General features: G+C 40.4%; 1 protein-coding gene across 2 annotated transcripts; it reads right to left on the bottom strand.

Annotated features, from left to right (window-relative positions):
- Positions 1–363: 363 nt before the first annotated feature.
- Positions 364–16,546, bottom strand: brca2 (BRCA2 DNA repair associated). 2 transcript variants are annotated; one of them, XM_084065367.1, is made up of 26 exons: positions 16,455–16,546; positions 16,072–16,308; positions 15,718–15,772; positions 14,992–15,041; positions 14,862–14,890; positions 14,612–14,723; positions 14,451–14,503; positions 14,062–14,152; positions 12,150–12,788; positions 7,433–11,986; positions 7,191–7,295; positions 7,031–7,100; positions 6,454–6,929; positions 6,175–6,365; positions 5,617–5,804; positions 5,280–5,450; positions 4,638–5,010; positions 4,395–4,550; positions 4,155–4,302; positions 3,954–4,072; positions 3,669–3,870; positions 3,232–3,398; positions 2,990–3,128; positions 2,636–2,892; positions 1,127–1,246; positions 364–888 (listed from the first exon to the last, which is right to left on the bottom strand). In XM_084065367.1, the coding sequence occupies exons 1-26, from the start codon at positions 16,519–16,521 to the stop codon at positions 541–543; spliced, it is 9,117 nt and encodes a 3,038-aa protein (XP_083921493.1). In that variant the 5' UTR covers positions 16,522–16,546; the 3' UTR covers positions 364–540. The 2 variants fall into 2 exon arrangements, with proteins under 2 accessions (XP_083921493.1, XP_083921494.1); XM_084065368.1 differs by having other exon boundaries at positions 12,150–12,785.
- Positions 16,547–19,300: the final 2,754 nt, after the last annotated feature.

The following is a 19,300-nucleotide window of genomic DNA, read 5'->3' as shown; positions in this document are numbered from 1 at the left end:
CTAACCAGAAAAATGTATAACTATAATTATATATTATAGATACCTTTTTGGCTTTGTAAACTGAGTAGGGTAGGGTGCAGCTGCACAGAGCTGGATTAGAGGTTAAGAGCTGTTGTTGGGTACATGCTGAATGTCATCATATATTTTGTATTCATTCATATTCCTACATTTGTTAATGTTCTATATCATTGATTTGAACCAACACACACACACTTTTTTCCACAATATATCAAGAAAACAATTAATTTAAAAAAAAAATGACAAAAGCACACTCTAGGACAGTTCTGAACAATTAGATATTGTGTTCAGCTAGACTGACAAGTACCCTCCAATATACAGTAGAGATGACACAAAACAAGACAATGATTCAGCATAAAAGTCCATCTGGACATCACCTCTTTAATTCCAGAAAAAACAACCACAGAACCTGGACACAGAGGGCCTTCACACTCACTCGTCATTTGACCAGATCTCGTTTGTTTGTATACAACACACATATATAGATACATATACCGTGAATTGCCTCCATCAGGTACTTAATTAACTGGGTCCATTGTGCAATGCCTGAGTATCAATCATAGCCAGCTCTTCATCCTTCACCCACTCATTCTCAGCTGGTGGGATGACAGATTTCCGTGTCTTAACAGTTTTTAAAGTGCTGGGTGTCTCAGACCTCCGAGGGGGGTTGAATGTCTTATTGACACAAGGAGAAGTCATTGTGCCCACAGGGCAGAGAAGCGGTGGGGAGGGTATATGAGACAGGTAGTCCAGAGCCCTCATTCTCTTCAAACTTTTTGGGTCTTTGTCTGCTGAAGATTTAGCCAGAGTGGGGGTCCTGCCCAAAGGCGTGAAGGATCCAAAGCTTCTGCTTGGCTGCTGAGATCTCACCTGCATGAAACACAATAACAGTTTCAGCAACATGAACTGGCAATATACAGCAGAAGTTGTTTTTTTTCTTCATTGATTGACATCTTTATTGACAATGCTCATGTATTAAAAACCTTAAGTTGCACACACAAGAAAGTTTAACATCTTATTTCCATTCCGGTGTAACGCTTCAGAACGCCAAGGTAATATGAGTGAATAAATAAAAAAAACTGACACAGGTCCTTGTCTTTGGTCTTACATCTATTTTATAACCTGGAGTTCTTGGCTGCAAAGCTGGAGATGAGATGGAGCTCAGACCATCAAACTGGATGAAGTGTGAAAGCTTCTCCTCTGCATTCTTAAAGAAGTCCTCCTGACCCTGGAAAATAAATGTCCAGTTTTCATTATCTAATGGTACACTGTGTCTAAGAATAAAAAAATAAAAAAAAACATATTACGGGTATGTACAGTAACTTGTCTCTGGCTATGGTTACAAATGTCACCTTTGGTTTAACATCAGATCCAATTTATGGTAACCAGACATTTCGCCCTAAATCCATTTCGCCCGTGTTTTTGAGCGGACATTTCGCCCACCCCCAGACATTTCGCCCAGACATTTCGCCCACCCCAGACGTTTTTCCCAGACATTTCGCCCGACATTCATTATAAATATATAATCAATCAGTTGTGCGAGATTCATTATAAATGGCTTTATTTAAGAGGAGAATTTTCAGTCATCCGCGGACTACTTTTTTTCGCCGATAAAGTATAGTTTTGGACCATGACGGAGGCGCGCCGACTCAGCAGACCTTGAGGCTGAGGAGTTGCGCCCGAGCGCCTCCAGGCGCGAGTGCCCGCAACGACCAGCCGATGTGCCCGCAACGACCAGCCGATGGTCCAGCTAGTCAACCACGCGCCGTCCGAGTTATGTACCGATAGGGACAGAATCGTAAATATTTTTCGTGGGGACTGCGTTTGCCCCACTGACTGCGTCTCTCACTCACACACACACACACACACACACACACACACACACACACACACATACACACACACACACACAGAGAGAGAGAGCTTTTATCTAACCCTAACCCTCTCATTCTCGCACACAAACGGCCAGCTAGCTTCACTATCTATGGGCGAAATGTCTGGGCGAAATGTCCGAATTTTTGGGCGAAATGTATGGGCGAAATGTCCGACTTTTTGGGCGAACTGCGGAATGGGCGAAATGACTGGTATTCCAATTTATTAGTACATTTAATTTCAATATAACATTTGACATCTGTGACATAATATCCTATCCTCCTGTGGCTAGACAAAAGTTTGAAATAAACGTGAGTGCATTTAACGCATGTGTTGTTTATTTAGAGTAGGCCTATTCATTTAGGGCAGCTATTGATTAAGTGGGGCACTAGTACTCCTGGAGGTATGTGGATGAATTTAGGGAGTATGTGAAATTCAGGCCAATTAGGTTAAGGTGGAATCATGCTCATCTGTTTGGGTTATCAGAAATAAATTGGTAAAGAGAAGCATGGAGCAGCTCCAGGCAGAAAGGTGCACAGACCTTAACATCACACCCGTCATGCTGGCTATGCCTTTTACACAGACGTCTTTTCGTCTCTGTGACAAACTCCCCGCATTGCAATGAAGTGAAATAGTACGTGGAAGCATTCAAGCATGCCAGTAAATTAATTCTGATATGGTCAGGTGATAGAAACTGCACTAATATAAGTGATTAGTGTTTTTAAAGTGTTGCACTCCAACGCACCTGGACCAGGTTTCTGAGCTGGGCGAGGGCTTCCTGTAGATGGGATTCCCTGGGATTTGTAGAAAACAGGGCCTGATCTCCAGCATACAGGACCGGAATTGGAGCGGAAGGCTGAGGTTTCAGTTGTAGATTGCTCAGAGCCAAAAGGGCAAGTGGCTTCACCAGGTCTTCCAAGCCAGACTGAACCAAACTGCTGGAGCAGCGCACTTTCATAATGTTCAGCTGCCCATCAACCATGTATATGACAGGAGAGAAACCTGGATTGAAAAGAGGCTTGTCAATCACAGCCGTTTTATAAATAAAACAGTGATGACAGAAACTCGGGGGAAAAAAAACATAATAAAAAACACCTACTCTGTCCATCTGTGATACAGATGACATATCCTATGAGATCAACTTCTCCACAGAGTGGATAGAATTCTGTCTTTTGGAGGTCAAGGCAGTTGACTGATGTTCTTGATTGGAAATGTGCAGACAACCATTCCTGGGAGACCTAAAAAATAAAGAAATAGTTACCTACGAAAATATTTATTAAAATGTGTCTATACGTCTAGGCTGAATGTGTTGGGGCCAGAATATGCAGTAGTTTACAGAACCTGCATGTCTTGGAACTGCGTTTTCTTAGTTGCAGTGAGCTGAACAGCTGCACAGCCAGGTCGTTTCTTGCCATCAGAAGTGGTGAGGTTAAAAACCCTGTATCGGCCACCCTCTTTCAGCAAAGACTGAAGATCCAATGAAGGCCGCCAAATGTTCAATAGGTAAACTAAAAATAGGAAAAAAATACATTTTAAATTGGGTTCACCAGTATGCAAGATGTTTAACATTCTAGGTACCATCAATCTGAATCAAGAACTACAGAAACTACATTTCAGTTGTTTTTAAATAATAAGTATGTATTAAATGGTACAATGCACATTACATTTTCAAAGCGACTGCTCTACTTCCTGAACCACTGCCACCCATATTGCATAACCAAGGGCCACACAGACATAAAAAGAACTATAGATGCACATATATACGTATTAAGACACACCATTGCTGCCTAATTGGTCCCTGGAGTCCGCAATGCATAGCTTCCATACAGGGGTAACATCTCGTTTGGGACAGCTGCCCTGGCCCTCTTGTGCATCTTCTAGGGCACGGCGGTACCGCTCATGCAGTTCAGTCTGCTTCTTCTCTGCCAGAGTGCGCCTGTAGGCATTTAGAGCCTCTAGCTGTTGTTCACTCAAATGGCCCTGGTAAAGACAAGAAAACAACCTCAGTAACTGAATGCATCTACAACAGTTTTAACACGAGAGAGAAAGGAGTGTCATATCACCTCCAAGTAAACGGGGTCATTCTCCACTGCTTCATGTAGTTCCTCTCCATCCTGCAAACTCTTAATATCCTGGTGGCTGAGTGTCTTCCTCCGTCTTCTGCCACAAGATCTGCCATTACCTGGAAAGATCACAACTTTACTTCTAAACAACCATTTCATTTGACCTGTATTTTACTCATTAAATGAAAAGACAAGGCATACCATTCTCCTCCGATTCAAATTCAGCCTGAATCTTGGCAAAGAGGATCTCCATGGCTTTGTGATGGCTGCTGTCAAATCGTCTGGCCTCTTTCTCCTCAGCACGGTCAGAGCGGAAGACAAACCCTCCATCAGGCTTCTTTTCCATCCACTGTAAAAACAAAAATGACGATATATACAGTATATATATTTTCTGAGAAGATAAAAAACCCAAAAAGAATCATGTGTAAGTAAACTACACACCAGGGTGGGGTAGCTTCTCAACACGACAATGTCCACACTTCCAACAGGTCCTCCATTGCTGTACAAAGAGGAAATAGGAAGCAGGAATGGCCGAGGATCACGGAAAAATCCTAACTTGGTATCCCATCGTGCTGGTCTGCAACTATTGGCACAAATCTGAAAACATGAATGAATAACAAATCATTTGCGGGAGAATGTGTTGGTACATTCAACTTATGGTTTGCTTTCGACTGTTTACATTACCTTCATCATGAGAGAGTCAGGTGCCTCAAGAGGCGAGCAGGCATCTTGGGATCCTACCAACTCGGCTCCATGGATGATCAGCTTCCCACCAATGACCAGCTGATCCTTGTGGAGCATGACAGTCAGTGGAACATCCATCTGCGCTTTAATAGCATACCAGCCGTCTGTGAGCCAAACTATTGCAACTGGTGGTTCGACCTTGGATTCAGCCCCTTGTGGGGCATTGACGTCATTCCGACTCTGTCTGGTTGGGTCCTGACCCCTGGAGACCACACCACAGACACAGAGAACCAAGGTTTTGGCTGACGTGTCATCCCTTTCCATAATTTTCCTCAGAGCTGGCCTTCGGCTATGGTCCACTTCCACATCATACCTGAGTCAACAGACAAGTATATCCAAGAACAACCAGGGTTTACACATTGCTTGTCTTGTAGAGTGTCATTGTTCTATGTCTTGTAATTTGGTATTCCTACGTGGGCTTCATGTGGCAGTGTGGCACCCTTAACCAGAACCAATTCTGTGTCAATTGCTTGTGCAACACAAACAAATTACTTTCCTTGCTTTTTAAACACCTTTTAGTGCAAAAGATTAATTTAATCAGATTATAAAATTCAACTGGATTTTTCAATCAATCTTATGTACCTGTATTTGATTTGGAGGAGAACCTGCTCTGGGGTGAGACAGATGCTACCCATTGTTCTTGGAAAAGACCTCTCCATCGAGGCCTGCTTCCACACTATCCACCGGTAGTGATTGTACACCCACTCCTCACTGATCAGCTTGGGATCCACACCTGGGGTGTCACACAATGCTCTGGAAAATGGAAGATACATAACAAAAGTTAGGTGGAAACTGTAACTTCTAATAGTTTCATTCACATTCATCAGACTATATCTGATTTATCAAAAATTCTCAAACCACAAATGCTGCAAAATGTTATTCATTTGAAATACTAAATAGTGATCAATAGATTCAATACTTGTAGAACTCTTCTTTCCCTGTAGTTCCATCGCTCCTGGGGATCAGCCATCCTCCATCCGCAAGTTGGACACCACCTCCATCTATGAATACCTGCTGTTGAAAGAACTGCAGGCAACGAAAGCGAAAAGACTCTGCGTTCTCACTGGTAATCTCAGACACATGCCGATGCACTCCACAGACATACAGCTGAAAAAATAAAAACACACACATTCGTAAATTGTTTCGATAAAATGCAATCCCAAGTTTAACCCATTTAGACCCGAGGCCGATTCTAAAAACGCCTTCTAAATCCTGACCTAAGCTTTCTGAAAAACTTCCAAATATTTATTCAAAAATTACAACAAATGTATGTTGCTATATACTGTACATACATAGCAACAGGTTCCCATCCTGAAAGGTATAGTTACAAATAGGGGTTCCCGCCCAAAATGGGTTAATCAAGTTTTTACAAAAAGCAGTAGAATAAAACAATGTGTCAATATCAGACTTTGAACTTTAAGTATAGCTAGTACGACTGGGAAAGCCCAAGTGCGTTAACATTTTACCCATACCATACCTGTTGTGTTGTGTGTTTGGCAGGAGCCCATCCATTTACTGCATCTCTCAAACGAATCCTGTCCACTCCTGAGGTCTTAGCCAAGAATAAACTCCCTGGTATTGGTCGAATGTTCTGGCGTTTTTTCTTCCGGATTCTCATATCCTGCATATCCCGCGCAAGCTCTAAGCTCTGGAGACTCTGAGCTATGTCTGTAAATAGAGTGCCAAGCATAATATTATTATTTTTAAATATAAGACGATGTGTGGTAATGTATTATATTAACATTTAAAAAGTTACCTTGGTTTCCAGATACGATGTCCTTGGAAACTGACTCCACTGCAGCAACCTCTTTAATCCCATGGTTAAAAGGAAGGCTTTGAGCACTCTTCTCCTCTGAGACCACTGTCGGAATGGCTTCTTCGCTCTCATTTTCGGTCACTTTTGTAGGACTTTGTGATTTTTTTTCAGGTGGACCAAACATATTAGTCTTAGTAGGTCTTCCACAAAGGTTATGTTTGCTTTCCTCATTCTTTAGCTTAGGTGAGCTGTCCTGGACACTAGTCCTTTGTTTTTTGAATGGAGGGACAAACACTGCAGATGTTTTTGTCTTGCCCTGTGACACCTGTGACCCTGTCCTCACATTCTTCTGGAATGGGGGAACAAACAAGGCCATTTTGAAATTTGAAGGTTTAATGTCTCCAGGGACTGAAGATGGTTTTGTTGGCTGAGGTTCTGCCTTATGCAACCTGGAATCCACACTGCTCTTGCCATCTCTGTGAGATAAAGATATACATTACATGCAAATAGTATCCATTTATAGTTTTTTGTAAAATGTTCAACATAAACTCCAATCTCCATTTCACAGTGGGCTTACCTGTATGGCGTAGTGATTCTTGGATGAAGAGGGGTGGTATACTTGAAAACCCGTCTGTCCTTTGTTTCACCTTAATGCGCATAAACACAAAAAAATAAAATAATTGCAATGATCAGAAAACAAGTGTTACCGCATTCAAACAATGTTGAAAGCAATTTACCATCAGGGCCACTTTTTGCTGGATAGAGGGCTGACACTTTTGGGCCATCTACTGTTCTGTCAAATTCTGCCAACAACCGTCTTTTCAATGGAGGATGGCCTAGCCCTAGAAGAATACAGTGGAATAATAACATTTGTGGTTAGTGGCCATGCCTGCATACTGTACAACTGTAAAATAATTAGATTTACAATGTAGTTATTCAGTTTTATTCAACATTACCTAATTGAAGTATTCCCACTTACCATTTATATCTTCTGCCGATCTTTTCGCTTTGCCACTTTGTCTCTCTAGTGCAGGTCCTTTACTGCATTCTTGCCCTGGAATCTTCTTTGGAATTTTGGTGAGATCCTGGTCAGCTTCTTCCTCGTCTTCTAATAAAGCCTTAGCGCAATCTATGGCTTCCTGCGCAAAATATCTCTGCTGGGTGATAGTGCAGCCGCTGAGGCCAAGTGAACCAAAGTTAAGTACTGGAGACCCCCTTGCACTTGGGGACGGATGTGTAACCTTTTCACAGTTGCGAGTCATTTCACAGTCCTCCACGCTTCCATTTTTCACTTTCATGTGTCGTTCATGTGTAAGAGATGCACAAGAGGTATGAGGCTTTATCTCTTCCCGGCCATCATGATAGTCCTCTGACGGGGTGACTGGGACCTTGTTACACGTTGGTGGTTCTTTGAATGCCACAGAGCCTTTGCTACAAGTGACACTACTCATTCCTGGATCTCTGCAAGCTTTTTTCACATGGTCAGTCTTGTTGTTTTGAGTGACACATTTGACTTCTTCAAAGGTAGTTTGTTGAAAATGCAACTCTTTCTCACTAGTGGAAAGAGCCGAGGTGGAGACTGCGTCCAATACATCCACGTTTGCTGGATCATTTAGAAGGTTCCTTGCCTTGAACAGAACTTTTTCTGAGACATGGACTTTTATACCCCTTGCAGTTGTGAAACCACAGTTGATTTGCTCTCTATTGTTTTGCACATCATCAAGGTTCACACCAGTCTTTGTTTGTGAAATGGCTGGGATCTTTGAACTGCAATCATTGAAAAAATTAGCCTCAGCTGAAATTTGTTGCTTAGCACAAGCTATAAAAGAGCCATCATTTCTTGGTGACAGATTGTGTGATTGAATCTTAGGATTGATTGTTACAATTCCCTTTTCATGCTGAATTTCCTCAAATTCATTGAACAGTGTTTTTGCTCTCTGAAGGGCTATGGATGAAATCACTACTCCTTTGCCACTGGCTGTCTGAAAGCCATCAGTATGTGGTTTTGGGTGATCCATTGAAACAGCTTGTACAGTGTTGATCCCAGTTTCTGTATTTTCCTTCCTATCCTCCAACTTGTCATTCTCACTCAACAGGGCTTTTGCTTTCTGAAGGGCCCTAGTTGAAATTGCAACTCCTTTGCCACTAGCTGTTTGAAAGCCACCATTTCTTCGTGGTGGTGCCTGAATTGGCCTGGTTCTCAGAGCATCTGATTTTTGTTTTTGGTCCTCAAATTGATCACATTCATGTAAACAGGACTTTTGTTTTGTCAGTGCATTAATGGACACATATCCTTTCTTTCCACTGACTGTACTTACATCACCATTACTGGCCAATACACTTGTGATAATCTTTTCTTCTGTATTTTTCTTAATATTCTCAACTTCTGCACATTCACTCAGCAGGGCTTTTGCTTTGTGAAGGGCATTAATTGAAATCGCTATACCTTTTCCACTGGCTGTGTGAAAGCCACAATTCCTTGGTGGTGGTTCATCAGTTGGAATGTTAGATGGCCTTATTTTCAAATCTTGATCTTCATCACACTCACTCAGCAGGGCTTTTGCTTTCTGAAGAGCTGAAGTTGAAATGATTACACCCTTGCCACTCGCTGTTTGAAAGCCACCATTTCTTGGCAATGGATCAACTGCAATGTTTACAGGTACATGTTTGATGCCAGTCTTCACCTTTGTATTTTCCTTTTTTTCCTCTTCCATCTGGTTGTACTCACTCAACATGGCTTTTGCTTTCTGAAGGGCCGTAGTTGAAACTGTAACTCCCTTTCCACTGGCTGTCTGAAAGCCACAATTGCTTGGTGGCGGTGCCTGAATTGTCGTGGTGAAATTACTCGTTCTCATAGTGTCTGATTTTAGGGTTTGGTCCTCAAATGAATCAGCTTTCTGTAAAAGACACTTTGCTTTTGTCACTGCACTGTTGGACCTTCCATTGGCTGTATTTACACAACCATGATCGGTCAATTCACTGGTGATAATCCTATCTTCGGTATTTCTCTTAATATTCTCAAATTCTTCACATTCACTAAACATGGCTTTTGCTTTATGAATGGCAGCAGTTGAAATTGCTAAACCTTTGCCACTGGCTGTGTGAAAGCCACAATTTCTCAGTGGTGGCTCATCAGCTGGAATGTTGTTTGGTTTTATTGTCTTTTTATCTTGATCTTCATCACATTCATTCAACATGGCTTTTGCTTTCTGAAGGGCTCTAGTTGAGATTGTTACTCCTTTGCCACTGGCGGTCTGAAAGCCACAATTTCTTGGTGGTAGTGGCCTGGTGAAGTGGCTCGTTCCATTAGCCTCTGTATGATGCTTCAGTACCTCAAATTGATCACATTCTTGGAGAAGAGAATTTGCCTTTAATAACGAGCCATCACACACCGATACTTTCTTCCCACTGGCTGTACTAAATCCACTATCAAGAGTCAATTCACCGATTACATTACCAGCTTTCTTTGATGTGGTACACATGAGGGCAGAGAGTGGCTTTGCTATCAAAGATGGATTTCCAGTGCTAGAACCAGCACTGATAACATCCACAGGATTCTTAGGACCAGCATTCTTTAACGGTTCTTCCTCATGACGCAGTATTGTATCATTTGCCACTGGACCAATATCCACAGCTTTAATTTCAAAGCATCCATCGATTGGCTTTTCTAAAATGTCTCTCGTCACTTGAGCCGATTTAAAACTACCGTTACCATCCTTATCGACACCACTTCCAGTCACAGATTTTGTTAGTTTCATGTGTTTTGCTGAGCCACAATCTTCACTTTCCATGACATCGCAATCTTTGAAGAAAACATTTGCATCTTGTATTGCTTTTGCCGATATTGTAATATCCTTCCCACTGGCCATCTGGAAACCACTTTTCTGTCCATCGAATGCAGCTGTGCTGATTTTGACATTTACAACTTTTTTATTTCTTTCAGTACGTTTATCCACTTGAATGCTTGCCATTTGTCGAGAACTTGTCTGAAATTGTGATTCTGTCACATTTGAAAAGGTGACTTTTCTTTCTCCAGTACAAATATCTGATGTTGAGGCAATATCTTCTTCACCGTTTTGAGAGGTGTCTTGATGCTTGGTGTTGACTACAAAATCCTCCTTGAGCTTGTCAGGTGACGCCTGAGGGTGTTCACAGTTTGCAGACACAATATCAGAACAAACACCGGGGTCTGGAATGATCACAGGATTCTCCTCTAAATTAGCAAATAAGGCTTTTGCTTTCTGCAGACAATTCTTTGAAACCCGCAGAGCATTTCCTCCAGCAGTTTTAAAGGATAAACCATTTCCATCCATGTCAAAATCATCTGTTGTGATACAAGCTGACACAATACCAGCTTTTCCTTCGGAGGCATGTGAGGCAGAAACTTCATCTCCAGTCGAGACATTTTTCTGTTTCACTGCATTGTTGAATTTAGTTGTGGTGCTGGGTGCTTTAAATTTGTTCTGGTCAACAGGATTAGAGGGCATTTTATCAGGGGTCATCAAGTGCTTTTCAACATCAGAGTTCAAACTCTCATCAAAATCTATGCCGACGAGAAAATCAGGATCCAATTCTCTGTCAGCTTGCTGGGGAGGAGGGGCATTGTCTTCAGAATACAGGCTTATCTTAACAGGTCTGAGCTGGGTAAATTCAAACTGGCTCTCGGCTTCTTCCAAAAAACAGCATAGCTCTGTGACATCAGCTTTCTGTGAAGCTGTCAAAGAACATTGGGCATCCCCAAACTTTGCATTTGAAGAGGGTGGATAGTTTGACTTGGAGATATTGTCCACTGATTCACCAGTCTTGCCAATGTTGCTTCCAGCATTAAAGCTACACTTGTTTGGTTTGGTAGAAATGTGTATTCCTCTATTTGAAGCCGTTTGAAATCCAGGTACATTTATAGGACAAACTGTTAATCGCTGTGGGTTACTTGTGTGAACTGTACCATTTTGTTCAGAAAAGTTGCTTTTATCAATTACTGTTTTTGCATTATAGGTTAGCTGTACGGATGTATTCTTTGTGTGCCGTTTTTTCTCTGTGCCAGCACCCGGTTGTTGACTTTCAGCATTTTTCTCTGAGCTGGGAAGAACACATGATGATCCAGTAACTTGAGTGACAACAGCAACAGTAGACTGAATCCCACTGTCACTAGCCATATCCCATTCATTACGGATGTGATTAGATTCAAGACAATGGGAAGTTCCCCTTTGACTAGATTCTTGTCTGCTCAAAAGGCTATTTTTCCTGTGTTTCAGTGCTGACAAACAAGCTGATGCAGAGAAGCCATTTTTATATCCATCTTCTATGCTGCCCACGTTACCAGAATCTGACATTTGACTGAGGTCTTGTGCAAAAGCTCTGCAAAGCTGTGACACATCAATATCCTGTCCTTTCACCGGTATTTGAAGATTATCTTCAGCCTTATTTGTCAGGTTTTGACCTGGATTCCTTCCATCATAGATTTTGTTGCTGATGACACAACATTGTGCTTCATCAGGGACATTTTCCATTTCCGTTTCTTTGAACTCTTGTCCTAAAATTAAGGGCACAGGTTATATAAGAAAGGCCTCCTATCTGTTAAAATAGCAAGTGACTATATCAAAGCATAGCATATACGAAAAATATCTTTCCAGGCATGCATTACACAATCTGTATGATTTAGCTGTGTAGTAGATAATAAGAACATGCAAACATACCAGATGATCCCAGTTTCTGTGCTGCACTCTCTTTCCCTAGTTCTCTGGAACTAGACCTTGGAACAGTATAAACAAAGCTTCTCTTTTTATTGGAGTGGGACTTTATAAACGATGGTGTGACTAGTCGGCCAGGACCGGAGTCACTTCCAGGTTGTTCCGTTACAATTCTGGATTCCAGCTGTTTAGAAGAATCACTAACACGGCAAGATGTATCCATTGCACACAGTGAACTATCAGACAAGCTCAATGGAGTCCACTGGATATTACCAGTTTTCACATCAGGTTGTTCATTTGATCTTTGCTCAGCAATGTTTTCACTGGTCTCCAAATGTTTTGTTGTCAATATGTTGTTGTTTGTTGTTGAGGTGCAGCCATTTTTATTTGTTGAGATGTTTTGTTTCCGCTTTATTCTGTCCTTGGTTTTCACTCTTCGCAAAGCTGAATTGCTGTTCGAGAAGAACATGGAGAGGACATTTTCAGCTCCGTCAAGAACACTCTCCACAGTGCGACGAATTTCTCTATCTTCAATAGCATCTGGTACTGTCAGCTTCCAGTCTCTGCCACTCTCGTCTGGTGAAGACTCAGGCGGAGAATCAGTCGACTTTCTTCCCCGATCAGCTTCATGGCAATCATCAGCTGCTGATAACAAGAAGTATAAAGCATTGGAGCATCGCAGACAATTTGAATGCCTTTTTAAAGTACAAATTGACTAACGTCATCAGCTGCTGGTATCAGAATCAAATGTTTCACACTATGTGTGACGGGGCAACCCGTGCCCTATATATACACATAAACACATCTGACTGCATTCCAAGTTGTGCAAGGACTAATAGTTTTAAAGTGGAGTATTGAAATTGTATATTCACTGATTGTTCCCTTGATGAGGAAGGTGCCAAATGCTGTGGAGGAGAGGGGTGCTCCTATGTTTTAGGAGTAATGTGTTTATTTAAACTGTCATTGAGTCGTCACCCCAGTTATATTTGTTTAATTGTAACGCATCTTTAAGAATGTTTAGGTTACTTTTATGCTGTGGGGAATCTATGAGTGTATTTATGAAATATTTGGAATTGTTGCTAATTGGTTCTGTGTCCTGTGGTAGGATCCACTCCCTATTTAACGGAGGCTGCAGGAACAGAAAAGTTAGTTGAGTGTTGGCAGGAACACAGCTAACATCCCTGGGGGAGAGCTACAGGGCCTTGTGTGATCAAGGTTATAGCCTGAAGAGAGTTCTTATCCAGTTGGGTCTTGTTTATAGAGCGTCGCAGTTCCGCCACTTCCTGGTGCCGGAAGTAAATACTCGATGCATTTTTCCCATTGACTTTTCCAAAAATATTTATATCAATCAATTTAAGCCTAGAATCAAGCCATCCAGGATCCTGGTGGATCATGACCATAAAACCTTTTTTTCTGTGATTTTTTTATATTTTATATTTAATGATATGATATACTATATTTAATAAATACCCTTTGTTTTGCCGTTTTCAAAAAAGTTTTTTCACAGAATCAAACGTTTTATGGTCATGATTCACCAGGATCCTGGATAGCTTGATTCTAGGCTTAAATTAATTTATATAAATATCTTTGTAAAAGTCAATGGGAAAAATGCATTGAGTATTTACTTCCTGCACCAGGAAGTGGGCGGGAACTGCAACGCTCTATTAGTGTTTGCCTGAAGTGCTTATTTATTTATTTCATAATTTTACATTTTTCAATATTATTGTTGCTATTTTGTAAATCATTTTGCATTGAAGTTCGATGGAGGAGTTGGACGAAAAAAAGAAAGAAAAAGAAATGCATCTCTGACTGTCTTTGGAGCCTTGGCCGTTCAAGCCTTCTCACACTATGTATTTTAATAGTAACTCATACATAATCAACAGCAACAATCAACAGAAAAAACACCCCTGGCCCTTACCTTGTGTAACAGTGGGATGATCACTCTTTTTAGGTGGCTGCATTAGATAGCTGGACCCATTTGAGAGAGAGGGGAAAAGATTCCGCACCAACTAAGGAAGGATATAAAGAAAAATAAATAAGTATCACTAGTATAGTAGAAAGAAAAAGCTACACAGAAAACATATTACTTCAAGCTTTGCAATATGCTCTATTTCAGTATATAAAATATTAACATTTGTAGTAGTTTCGAACTGGGAGTACTGGAATATTTATGCATTCAAAACACATAATTGACAGACTGGTCAATTGGAATTTAATATCATACATACATTTTTACAACACATTCAGCAGCATTCTGAAAACCGTAGGAAAACCGTGTGTTCATTGAAGAAAAGAGTAATAACTTACAACAACGTTCTTTTCTGCAGACATACTCACTGGATGATCTTCTGGTCTTCTAGCTGTGAAAATGAAAACAATTACACTTTAATAGAATACATACCATATAAATGATAAAACAACTGACAAAAATGTCTGATAAGGTAATATTGTATACAGTATGTGCTTACATAAAATAAGGGTGGATGGCATGGCTGTTGGGGTATTCAATGAACTGGTCCATGATATGTCCGGATTGAGCTGTGCACCGAGACTTTCAGATATGTGTTGGGCATAGGCAACCTTAATAATTCCAACAAAAAAAAACAGCCTTAGCAGGACAATTTTTATTGTCGCTGCATACTCCACATTCAAGCACTACTACATCTCATGCTTACATAAATATAATCAACATCAGAAGAAAAAATAAAATACACTTACTGCAGATTTGTTGGGTGTATCAATCAATTCTGTACAAATGATAAAGACAAACATAAAATACATAAATACAAATACTTAACAATGTATTGTATTTTAATACTGACAGCAGAAATAAGTTAATAAAGCTTACCAATACTGTCCTGAAGTTGCAGGTCTTCATCTGACTTGGTGACTGACAAACTGAAAACAAAAGCATAGTGTGGTGCCACAGAGAGCACACATTATGTGCCTACATATACATAAGCACTGTTTATCACCATGTTCATTGAACAGTAATCAATAAACTAACATGACTGAGAGTTAAGGCCCTGCTAGCAGCCCCTGCTGCTCCTTACATCCAGAGGAACATTTGGCAATGAGGTCACAAAAACCAATAGGGTTTATCCTTACTGAGTGAAAGTTTCGTGCCAATCTGGCCATTAGGTTTTGAAATATCATGTGCGAAACTGGCACATGATATTGTGCCAGTTTCGGCACAATAGAGGAAAGGCCATCAACTGGGTAGCAAGAAAGTGCACAGATGAATCCAATGCAATACAGCTAGTAGTTTTGTGGAATGTCTGGCCTAAATGGTGGCACTAGAGGAAAGGCCATTCTCTCCATGGCAATCCAGCCAGTAGTTCTCGAGATATGCTGTTTGGGAGCTAATTGTGTTGGATGGATGGAAGGACTAACATAGCAATTGTTAGAGCCTCGCCACTAGTGGGGCTAAAAACAACCCTTCAAATACATAATACAGCTAGTGAAATAGAAGCTGAAAACAGACACTAAAATACATTTTTGTAATATAGGAAACAGTTCTCTATGAATGCTGTTCTAGGTTCACTCTCCATGTAACTCTGAGACCTGTACTTACCCGTCTTTTGACGGCTCGAACAGACATGGGCTGGTCCATGGCAGAGTTTCTTTTTCTAAGAAACATCACAGGCACAGAACGGGATTCTTAATAGGACTAGTTGTTAAAGATCCCTAAATATTCAGCACAACAATAGAATGAGGTTGGAGTCCTCTTGGGTGGACAAATTATTATATTATAGGACATATTATTCTGAGGTACAATTAACTTTAAAGTTCTTCAAAGGAGACAACTATACAATGTGATTTATCAATAGAGGGCCAATTCAAAAGGTCCTATCCAGGAAGCCATTTAACTCTAAAGTTGTTACAAAGTGAATCTGAAAATAGAGCATGAATTGTTATCAACGGTTACCTTGCTCAGAATAAATGAGCTTCTCATCCTCTCTTTCAGGCCAGAGTGGTCTACAGTGCCTAAAAATCTTGGGAGTAGAAAACAGCTGACTGTCCATTGCACTTTTCTCAAATGGTGTTTTGAACGTTCCATCATGGTTAGCAGCAGCACATGATGGTGCTTTCTCACAAATATTTCCATCTTTCCAAGCTTGAAGTGTCAGTTCATCAAACCAATTTGGATCCAGTGGTCCTAATTCTGCATTGAAAGAGAATTGAATAGGGCATGTAAACATAAACATAACCAGACTTTGGTCACCTTTATGATGTGTTGCAATATATGACTTGTTGGTAATGCAGCTACATGGTTTAGTTATATCACTGTGTCAGGAAGAATTTACCTACCTTCCCATATTTCATGTTTGAATGTGTCAAACATCATTTTTGAAGGGGACTCCATGCCAGGTAACATTAATGAAAGAACTCTGTCTCTACTCCATTCCTGCAATGACAAAGTAAATACACATGCAATAATGTATCTAACATACTACCTATCTGCCGACCTTTGGCTGTAAAAAAAGGGACATTTTCCATGGGTATGGCAAATGGCCCATATAATGCATTACTCAATAAAATAAATGAATACAAAATGTAAAAAATAAATGTGTGTGTGTGTGTAATAATAACAACATAATTCTCATGTTGCAATTATCTAGCCTTAGATCAAGACTCTCGTAGATTTGAATCTACGAGTCTTAGCGACCACTCCCCCAGTTTGCCCTGGAATGTCACCAGTAAAGCCCGTATTTCTCCGAACATGTACAAATGCAAAATATAAGGTGCTTAACTGCTTGCCCCAAATGTTAACTAGGTGTCCGGAGTATTTGTGAAATGTATTAGTCCATATTTGTCAATAAAGAAGTGTTTTAATCCCGTCTGTGGCCGAATGCCATTTCCCCCCCTCGTTTACTTCATCTTCACATTGAGTGTAATTCCGGCTTTCACCGGATGCGCCCCGTCACTACCACCCATGGGAACTTAAGACAGAATCGGCCACAGACGGGATTAAAATTAAAACACTTATTTATTGAAAGATATGTACTAATACATTGCACGAATGCTCCGGACACTTAGGTAACATTTGGGGCAAGCACCTTGTATTTTGCATTCGTACATGTTCGGAGAAATACGGGGCTTTCATGATGACATTCCAGGGTAAACTGGTGGTGGTTGCTAAAACTCAGACTCGATAAAAAATACTGGCTCCATAAAGAACCTCTCGGAGTGAGAGGTTCTTTATGGAGCTATAAAAATACATGATCTATATAGATCAAGACTATAGAATCTATAGTCTTGATCTAAGGCTAGCATGATGTTTCCAACCTCTGTTTAACTTCTGCTAACATTCTTACCGGTTTGGTGTTTGTTAGTGGTTAAGTCGGGCTGACGTAACATTGGCGTGCCTTCTCCTAACTTTAATGTGTGTTTTCGCGATGTTTCTTAACATGACAAATGAATAAAGTAACAATACAAGTAGCTCTGGTTCCTCAGAGTCACAACACACATCTCTGCTACATTCCACTATCTATCTAGACCCGTTTAGAACCTCACTCTAAGGTGGAGAGTGAGCTTTCAAACGGGGCTGGAGTAGACATTATTAAGAGTGACAGTCAAAAATAGATCGTTACTAAACAGCTTTCACATACCGCGGTGTCATACTTGTCTCCTGTCGTGCCTGCATTGAATGACAGAAAGGATCCTCAGAGTAGAATGTGATGTTCTCTCTACTTGTTACATTACAACAGCCTGTTAGCTTCCAGCGCTACTAAAACCAAAACAAATCCTCGCGCTTTCTTCTTTCTTCTTCCGCCAGACCAGACTAGACGCCCGTCGGCCTATTGCTGCCCCCCACTGTTGGTGTTAGGTACTGCCCATTTTTATCATAGGGTTATGATTTCTATGCTGTGGCCACAGTCCACTTACTTACACCTTAATGTTAATTATTAATTACATGAATATGACTTTATTCATTATTAATTACATTATTAATAATGATTAAATACATGAATAATTCTTATGATTATTGTATTGTTATTATTACATTTGTGAAGAAGTTGTAAAACCTGTTCCTATGGCAAGTACCTGATATTCTTGAATATGCATTCTGTGCTGTCTGAAATAAGCACATTTGTACAAAAGCTCCTCACTTTGAAACGTTAGCTGCAACTTGGGCCGTACCAGTCACAGTAATAATATACAATATAAAAAAGTCTATAGATTAACAATTTCCCAACAACCATCTGATGTTTGAAATTGTAAACAAAAGTTGTGTTCCACTGAAAATATTTCAGGTTTATAAGGTTCTTGGCACTAACCTCCCAAAAATTTTATCAGCAGCCCCGGTTGTATTAAAGGTCAGTGAAGGTCAGCACACTTACTCAAGTTGTTGAGCAATTAGGGAGTTGTTTGGATGCAATACGGAGGGGTAAGTGATATTTTTTCATTGAAACAAAAGGTTGTAGTCATTGCTACAGACCCCCTGTCTCTCAACATCTTTAATAAAATCTTGCCAATTTCATCCAATCAGGGGAGAGAACCCATTTATCAGCTTAAATTGTATAGTGTTTCATTTTCTTCATTATCTTGTATGAGTTCTCTCTCCTGATTGGAAAAAAATGCTATCCTGACCTGAAAATGCATTTTCTGTTTACAAAAGAGCTGGAGAGACGGGGAGGCCCCTGTTACTGAACAAACACTCTATAGCAATTATTACTTTTAGAATATAGTTATTTAACACTTATATAAAACACACATATCCTATCTTTACACAGTAATACATAGGTCCATAACGTTGTTGAAAACAGCTATAATGCATACATGCTAGGCGCTGCAGAAAAAAGTGACAGGATTTGCAGATAGACTTCTGCATTAAAAATGAGGGTTCTGGGCTGGCAATGGAGGCTCTCTCTCACTATCTCTCTCTTCGATACAACTCAAATGACTTTATTGGCATGGAAAACTCTCTCTCTACTTCAAATGCAATGTTGGGCAGCTTCACTTACAGTACATATCCCAGTGGCTTTGTGGGTAACTTCACTACTTTCAGAATATATTTTTCAACTAAGATGGGATGGAAAATATTAATTGTGTGAACGAGATAGGGATATCATGCTTGCAAGATTATAAATAGTAAGATCCATTATAAATAAAATAAACACATGTATTATAATTAAACATGTTAAGCTCAGGAA

This window comes from Gymnoscopelus microlampas, assembly GCF_963454915.1.
Source record: "Gymnoscopelus microlampas genome assembly, chromosome: 8".
In the NCBI taxonomy this organism is placed as follows: Eukaryota; Metazoa; Chordata; class Actinopteri; order Myctophiformes; family Myctophidae; genus Gymnoscopelus; species Gymnoscopelus microlampas.
The sequence above is the reverse complement of the archived record's forward strand: the minus strand, read 5'-3'. Positions and strand labels throughout refer to the sequence as shown.

What these genes read in the sequence shown, in the direction of transcription:
- brca2 (XM_084065367.1), bottom strand. Translation starts at nt 16,521, where the DNA reads ATGTTACCTGGCATGGAGTCCCCTTCAAAAATGATGTTTGACACATTC. An exon ending in CGCAGTTCCAAGACATGCAG is followed by an intron (nt 3,129 to 3,231) that starts GTTCTGTAAACT and finishes TTTATTTTTTAG; the next exon opens with GTCTCCCAGGAATGGTTGTC. An exon ending in CTGTATCACAGATGGACAGA is followed by an intron (nt 2,893 to 2,989) that starts GTAGGTGTTTTT and finishes TTTTCAATCCAG; the next exon opens with GTTTCTCTCCTGTCATATAC.